At 42.1% G+C, this 7,831-nt stretch overlaps 1 protein-coding gene and 3 non-coding genes across 4 annotated transcripts in view; all 4 read right to left on the bottom strand.

Moving 5' to 3' along the window:
* Window positions 1-1,824: 1,824 nt before the first annotated feature.
* Window positions 1,825-7,831, bottom strand: part of LOC102737975 (nucleolin) — a 10,282-nt gene continuing 4,275 nt past the window's right edge. Inside the window, exons 4-14 of the mRNA XM_081813408.1 lie at window positions 7,568-7,774; window positions 7,256-7,342; window positions 6,920-7,061; window positions 6,040-6,164; window positions 5,336-5,459; window positions 4,704-4,861; window positions 4,171-4,294; window positions 3,783-3,916; window positions 3,066-3,192; window positions 2,469-2,692; window positions 1,825-2,300 (exon numbers count right to left, since the gene is read on the bottom strand). Coding sequence (XP_081669534.1) covers window positions 2,224-2,300; window positions 2,469-2,692; window positions 3,066-3,192; window positions 3,783-3,916; window positions 4,171-4,294; window positions 4,704-4,861; window positions 5,336-5,459; window positions 6,040-6,164; window positions 6,920-7,061; window positions 7,256-7,342; window positions 7,568-7,774 — 1,529 coding nt within the window. The 3' untranslated portion in view covers window positions 1,825-2,223. The remainder of the gene's footprint in view (window positions 2,301-2,468; window positions 2,693-3,065; window positions 3,193-3,782; window positions 3,917-4,170; window positions 4,295-4,703; window positions 4,862-5,335; window positions 5,460-6,039; window positions 6,165-6,919; window positions 7,062-7,255; window positions 7,343-7,567; window positions 7,775-7,831) is intronic.
* On the bottom strand, window positions 2,876-3,009 carry LOC115941257 (small nucleolar RNA SNORA75). Its single transcript, XR_004076023.2, has one exon. It is a non-coding gene; the product is annotated as a small nucleolar RNA SNORA75 (small nucleolar RNA).
* LOC115941259 (small nucleolar RNA SNORD20) lies at window positions 3,563-3,643 on the bottom strand. Its single transcript, XR_004076025.1, has one exon. It is a non-coding gene; the product is annotated as a small nucleolar RNA SNORD20 (small nucleolar RNA).
* On the bottom strand, window positions 7,144-7,212 carry LOC115941258 (small nucleolar RNA SNORD82). Its single transcript, XR_004076024.1, has one exon. It is a non-coding gene; the product is annotated as a small nucleolar RNA SNORD82 (small nucleolar RNA).

The raw sequence follows: 7,831 nt of genomic DNA, 5'->3' as shown, positions 1-7,831 counted from the left end.
TCAGCTGGCAGTCAGCTTCTCCCTCTCCTCCTGTGCACGCTCTCAAAAAGTATACATGTAAGAGAAACTCTTAATGGTCCAGTAGGTTTGATTCCCTCCAGCAAGGACCCCACAAGAACCCCAAGTCTGGGGTGGTCAAATCCTATTTAACAGCATTTGAGTAGTACTTGAGCAGTGGCCGTGCTGGGCCTGCACCTACAGCAACCCCAATTCATGTTCCTAATGGTCAAATACCTTATTTTCAGGTTTAAACCTGCAAGCCTGCCAGACAAGAGTAGGCAACCAGGGCAAGCACCTACATAGGCAAGGCTGTAGGGTCACAGAGGCCCTCGTCATCCTTTGCTGGGTCTCAAGATCTTCACACCAACCTCACAGGCCTTCTTGCGAGTCCAGTGGTGGGGCATTCATCTGCCACTGATAGAAATTTTGACCACCATTCACCTTTGCTGTAATTTAAGAGCTAACAGACTTAACCCACAATATTCTTGATTTGCTCCAATTCAAACTTTTGAATTTAGGCAAACAGGGTGCCAAGTTTTTTTTTAGGTTTGACTGGTCAGAGAATGTGCTCCTGCTGGCTTGAGCTTTCTTCACAGCACCAAACTTCCACTGGCAAGCTCACCCTCCAAGGAGGCCATTGGTCCTCTACATCCACAGTACTTGCATCAAGACTGGTTTAAGTCAGATGATACATGGGGAGTTTAGATTTCCTCATCCCATAGTGCAACTCAAACAGGACAAAACAGAACTGTCCATTTCCTTTAGACTGCCCTCTAAGCCTAAAAAATTCTCTAGTCTGTGTATACACACACACACACATATATATTTTTTTATATATGTATTTTTTTAAAGGATTTTCTTTTTTAAGCAATTTCTACACCCAATGTGGGGCTCAAACTCACAACCCTGAGACCAAGAGTTGCATGCTCTACTAGCCAGGTGCCCCTTCTACATTTTGACTAGTCTGATTAAAACAGGTGGTTAGAGGGGCGCCTGGGTGACTCAGTCAGTTGAGCGGCTGCCTTCGGCTCAGGTCATGATCCCAGGGTCCTGGGATCGAGCCCCACATCGGGCTCCCTGCTCTGCGGGAAGCCTGCTTCTCCCTCTGCTACTCCCCCTGCTTGTGTTCCCTCTCTCCCTGTGTCTCTGTCAAATAAATAAAATCTTTAAAAAAAAAAAAAACAGGTGGTTAAGAGTCCATGGGCGTTTGGATTTGGATGGTTAGGTTTAAAATCTCTGCTCTGTAGCATCTGGGTCACTGTTCAGTAATCCTGTTAATCCCTTGGCAATAGACCTTTCATATGGCCCTTAATTTTTATCAGAGGTAGATGGGACAAGGAGTACTTATATTAGGGAGTATGAACATAGTCTAATACCAAAGTTCTTTCTCATCGGTTTAACCTGAGGTTGTTGGTGGATTTGATAGTTTCCTCCCCAGGCTCACGGTCCCAAAGCCCCCACTGGTCCAGTCATCTGGTACAAATTCTACTGAGTCATTGCCAATTCCAGAGTCCACGCTCTCAGCTGCATGCCTCAGGAGGCCTGACCAATGTGCTCCTGGACCCTCTCCAGAACTTCTTCAGGATACCGGATAACCTCAGGCCTGCTACAAGCAGGGTAAGCCACAGCAGATTGCCAACAAGCCTTTCATGTCACCTTACCAGCCATTTCACCGAAACCCGTAGCCAGGATACTTCAAACCAATTTACCAAGCATTTCCGGGAGGGGTGGTGGGGTGGATCTGGAGTGGCAGAGCTGGCTTTGCCATGCTCTACCTTCGGTAATAGTCCAGGAGAAACACTCTAGGAAGTACAAGTCTGGCACCAGAGTTTAGGACTTTTAATTTGTCCCAAAGTTGCTGAAGCAAAAATCATGATAAAACATTCTGCTTTCCTTTACGCCCCCCAACGCAAAAAACAAAAACAAAACTATTTGTAGGAAAAAAATGGTTTTGTACATGGGAAGAAACAATATAAATTCAAAACTTACAGATAAGGATTAGCTCTATCACTCATTTCTTTAAAAAGTTTATATGAATATCCAGTCAAAACCAACAGGGTATCTCCCTTGAAATGTTATCTATACGAATTTCCAAGTAGACCACAGGACTGTACTGTCTTGGAATGTCCTCAGAAGGCTCTGTCATTGATCAGGTAACAGAGTAAAAACCCCAGAGTCCTTTTCTTTCAAACAGAAGAGGGAAAGACAGAGGGATGGAAGAAACTATTCAAACTTCGTCTTCTTTCCTTGTGGCTTGTGGTCTCCCCCTCCTCCTCTGCCTCCTCGGAAGCCTCCTCGCCCTACAAGAAAGCAAGACATCATTAAAGAATGAGTGCAAAGCTGCCAGGAATCCTCCCCTCCCCAGAGTGATCAGTGAGAACTTGGGAGATTGAGGCTCTGAGCACATTCCGAAGTGCATATGCCACAGTATCCAGGGCATACAAAAGGAAGCCCCCCAGCTTTCTTACCTCCAAAGCCTCCCCGGCCTCTGCCACCAAATCCACCTCGGCCTCCTCTGCCACCACCTCTGCCTCCAAAGCCACCTCGGCCTCCACCACGGCCTCCAAAACCACCTTCACCCTTAGGCTTGGCCCAGTCCAAAGTAACTTTGTTTCCATCAATTTCACCATCTTCCATGGCCTCCTTGGCAGCTTTCGCATCTTCCTCACTGTTGAAGTCTACAAAACCAAACCTAAAATGCCAAGTGAAATTGCCCATTATAGAATACATACTGAACAAGGGCCCAGATTAACCGCACACGCTAGACACTGATCCCATAGGAAGTAGACTTGCTCAACTGAAAAAAGACCCAAGTAATACAGTAAGCTAGCTATGGAAGGTTGAAAACTGGATTTACTGACTGCTTGAACCTCAGAAATGTCTCACAAACAGCAAAATATACCTCTGCGAAGACAGAAGGTAAAATAATGCTAACTGTGAATTGTCTCTTCTTCTCGTGCGAATCCATAAACTGCCACCAATCGACAGAAAGGAGCTCAATGAGAAGATTTGCTAGATGGGAGGTCTCCCCTTAGCAGACACTGAACATTCCCTGCTCATCTTACCCTTTAGAAGACCCAGTCTCCCGGTCAGTGACTATCCTTGCCCGAACAGAGCCATCAAACGACTCCTTTAACGTCTCTTCTGTGGTATCCTCAGACAGACCTTTGACAAACAAAGTTTTGGACGGCTCTACGGAAGAAAAATTGCACATTTTACCTAAAGCCACAATTCGTAATAACCAGATGCTGGCTTTCAATAATGTCCAGTGTTAAGACTACTGGCCAAGAATGCGCATCTTAGCAGATGCTAGCCTTTCACTTAAAGGCTGAAAAAAAGCAGGTAAAAAGCAACTTAGCGAACTAGTGCTGAATTAAAACAAAAGGCATACAACAGCCACCACCATCTTAAGCTTATGTTGATTACTAGAGCAGCTCAGATCCTGTCTCAGATCCTTTATGGAAAGCAGGAGAAGCAATGCAAACAAGGCAGACAGCAATCCCTAAGCAGGCAGCTTTTTACAATCACTGCACAGGGCAGTAACCAGGGGCAGAGAAGACAGCTGGATCAGAACTTGACTATCTAGAGGAATTTTCTTGAGATTTCATCAATTATTTTCTCAGATAATCAGTCATCATATCCAGTATCCTTCACTCAGCAACAAGAGGAAAACAAAAATGTTCATCTCTAAATTGGAGCCCCCCCCCCCCCAAAACCACCGATGCAGCAATGCACCGAGGAGTGCTGACCCACAACACCACGCCCTATTAAATATAACTCACGGCTTCTGGCATTAGGTGATCCTCTGGGTCCTTGCAACTCCAGTCTGATTGCTCTGCCCTCAATTTCCCTTTTATTACAGGAATTTAAAGCTTCTTTAGCATCTTCAAATGAAGCAAATTCTATAAACGCATACCTGCGGACAAACAATCAATACTTAGAGCAAGTTACCAAGCACATGGCTCCTATGCTGTTATCTAACGCCACCAAGCCTTTTACCTCAAGGAGATACTTAAGTCATGCTCTTTATACAAATCTGTGGAGCAAAAATGATTCAGCTTCCAGTAACAGCCAGGAAAAAATAATTTTACTCCCCCCCCCCACTTTTAGATCTATGCAAGACCTTCTTAGAGCCCATAATTGATAACCTAAAGATACTAGTTATTTTACCCTTTAGATTTGCCATTTTGGTTCTGGGGCACTTTAATAAAAGTTGCCTTCTCAAATACTTCCTGAAGAGTTTCTTCTGTTGCATTGTAAGAGAGGTTGCTTAAAACCAGTGTTTTTGATTCACCTACAAAAAAAAAAACAAAAAACGCCAAATAAAGACTCTGAAGCAATGGTCCCCAAGTTTAGTCACAGCTACAACACCTTACTCAAGAACTTCCACACTGGGAAGAGTTAACATACCAATGCTGATGCAGGTGGACTTCCACCTGTTAATACTGAGTACTTGTCATGCTCGGTCTGTTACCTAGAGATAAAGCTACTTGTCTGCATCTTCTTAGACCATTCTAATTTAAAAACGCACACCAAGTAAGTAAAAAGCATACATATCAAAGGAAGCTAATTTGTCTACGTTCTAATGCAAAAGGACTTCGTATAGCTCTCACTCAAGACTTATTATTACAAAGAGGTGTAACTTGTTTGATGTCAATCTACAAGATTTCACCCATCAATCCTGGGATTCCCTAAATTCTCACCACTCCAAGTGCTATTCTTGCCGCCTCTAGAGTCGTGACTTTGACCCTTCTCTCCGGTGTAGAACAGGGAGATAGCCCGCCCATCTATCTCTGTGCCCTGCTTTTCTTCCAAGGTTTTTTCTGCATCAGCTTCGGTCTTAAATTCAATATAAGCAATCCTGCAAAACAGTGGGGGGGGAAAAAACATATTCTTCTAACACAAATGTTTTAATCTCAGCAACAGAAACTTGTTTGAAATGAGTACAATAAAAACGTTCTTTTGTTTCAAACAAACTGAAATGTTCTAGTTTTCTGCCATCTTCCGCTTTTCAATTAAAACTTTCCTCCCATACTACACAAGGTTGCCAAGTACACCTAGAACATTTGTTCCTGGTCTCCCCACGTCACTGCATAACTATTACTTACAAAGCTCGGCACATTGCACAATACTTTATACATATCAGCTCGCCTTTTAAAATCACACTATGGATTAAGTCTATTATCTCCACTGTACAGACAGGAAACGGAGGCACTGATTAAGGGTTAATTTGCCCAGTATCACACACCTTGAAAGTGAGATCAAAATTTTTTATGAAATCAGGGAAATGCATTAATTTAAATAAAACTCAACATTCCATAGACACAAAACATACCCTTTACTCTTTCCATCCTTGCTGACTAATCTGATCTCCGCAGCATCTTCAAATACTTCTTTTAATTCATCCTGAGTAACTTTGTAAGGCAGATTTTTAGCCAAAAGTGTTCTTGCATCCCGATCTAGATAAAAAAGACAAAACTGGAAACATGGCCTAAAAGACACTCTCCTCACCCACGAAGATCAAGTAATGGAAAAGTTCTGTTCAAATAATTTGAGATCCTACAATATATAAGGCACTCTGCTATATGGAGATGCAGCAGTGGAAAAACACAAGCTGCTGTCGTAACTGAAATCAAACTTTGTGTTGAATACTTAGAACGGAGCTCAAACTAAAATAGGTGCTCAATATTTTTTGAATTAAAAAATTATCAACATACATTTTGAAACACGGCAAGTGAACAGAGAGAAAGTAAAGGATACAAAGAGAATAGCTGGGACCTAATCTAGTTCCAGTGAGGAAAGACCTCTCTATATTAACCAATTCTTTTTTTAATGAAGTCTCTTCTTGCTTACCTGACTTGAGAATTTTTATCACCAGCAAGCAATGGATTTAACAGTTGAACTCATTTAATCCTCACATTATAAGAAAACCCAAAGGAAAAAAGCGAAACTATTTAGTCTGGCCACTCAGCTCCAGCTAGATACATATCCATTAACAAGTTAGAGAGCACGATCACAATTACCTAAAGCCTTACATACCTTTCTTACTGTCTTTTCCCTTTGGTTTTTCTAGTTTAATTTCATTGCCAAAGACTTTTAAACCAGTGAGTTCCAAGGCTTTTTCCAGGTCTTCAGCAGATTCAAAATCCACATAGCCAAACTTCCTTTAAGGCGGTAAGATGAAAAAAGCAAAATTATGAGTGGGGGGAAAACCCCACAAAAACACAACTACAGACCACATACTGGGCAAGCAGTAACACTAATGTGAGGATGCAAACAAGGATTAAGTAAAAAAACACTTACAGTATTAACAGAAATCAAGGCTCTATAAACTGTTGCTACTACAGCGTCAGGTATAATAAATACTGATGCGAGTTTACCTTTGAGGTCTTTCTTATTAGCCATACTGCTCATAACAATTGATATTAACTGACAAAAGAACCTGTTTTAAGCACTAAGAAAATCCTATCTAAAAGCATTAACTATTACAGCTTTTCAAATCCAGTACTCTTATACGTATACATATTTTTAAAAATTTTATTTGACAGAAAGAGACAGAGCGAGAGAGGGAACACAAGCAGGAGGAGTGGGGGAGGGAGAAGCAGGCTCCCCGCCAAGCAGGGAGCCTGATGCAGGGCTCGATTCCAGGACCCTGGGACCATGACCTGAGCCAAAGACAGACACTCAACGACTGAGCCACTCAGGGGCCCCAAATCCAGTTATTTTTAGATGGTTCTACAAACACAAGCATCAAATCTCGTAACTTACTAAAAATTTAGTAATATAACAAAACTTAAAAATTTTGGAAACTTCAATCTGGGATTTTAGATTTTGATAATCTAGTAACTTAATTCATTAATGTCTAATATTTGAAGACTTGCAAACCTAGAAGTAATGTGCAGAACTCCCTCATACTCACCTAGACACACCAATTCTGACATCCACAACAGCAAGATCATTTTTAGCAAAAAGGTCACTGATGCCCGTTTTTAATTCAGGAGCAGATTTGCTGAAGTTCAGGTTTCCAACAAAAAGATTGAATGATGTAGTTGGTTCTGTAGCTGTGCAAAATATAAATTCAAATTAGTCTACTTGTAAAGTACGGCATAAACTTAAACTTCCACTATGCCATTTCTACACAGAGCACATCAGACATCACAATATCACATCAGGTTTCAGTATTAAGTCCCTTTGTTGTTCATCACTTGTGCTATCAGGCATCCTAACCCTCCCCAATCCCCCCCATTCCTGCTACCTTCTACTTTCTGCTTCTTGGCTTCTGGAGCTGCTTTCTGTTTGGCCATTTCCTTCTTTCGTTTTCCAGGTGCTTCTTTAACAGGCTCTGAACAAGATTTCAAACAATCTGGTTACCAGTGAGTAGCCACACATAACGAAGTGCCTCCCCCCACCCTTTTTAAGTTACCTCTGTACCCAAACATGTGGCTCAAACTCATGACCTCACAATCAAGAGTTGCATGCTCTACCAACTGAGCCAGCCAGGCGCCCCTTGAAGTGTCTCCTTTAAATAAAATCTTTAGCAGTGTACTTCAAAATCTAACTTGATTACCTTCCTCTTCTTCCTCATCCTCCTCCTCCTCATCTTCTTCCTCATCATCATCCTCATCTTCCTCATCCTCCTCCTCCTCATCTTCATCCTCATCATCATCCTCTTCATCTTCGTCCTCAGCTGTGCTCTTGGCCTTCACAGGAACAGCTTTTGCAGGGGCTTTCTTCCCTTTGGCTGGTGTAGTCTCCATAGCTTCTTCTTCAGAGTCTGAAAGTGATGCAACTTAGTCAAAAACTCAAGAGAATTCTACCAAAAACAGTGTTA

Source organism: Leptonychotes weddellii, chromosome 3 (genome assembly GCF_054177405.1).
Source record: "Leptonychotes weddellii isolate Sample4059 chromosome 3, ASM5417740v2, whole genome shotgun sequence".
Taxonomy (NCBI): domain Eukaryota; kingdom Metazoa; phylum Chordata; class Mammalia; order Carnivora; family Phocidae; genus Leptonychotes; species Leptonychotes weddellii.
This window is presented reverse-complemented; position numbering and strand designations above follow the sequence as displayed.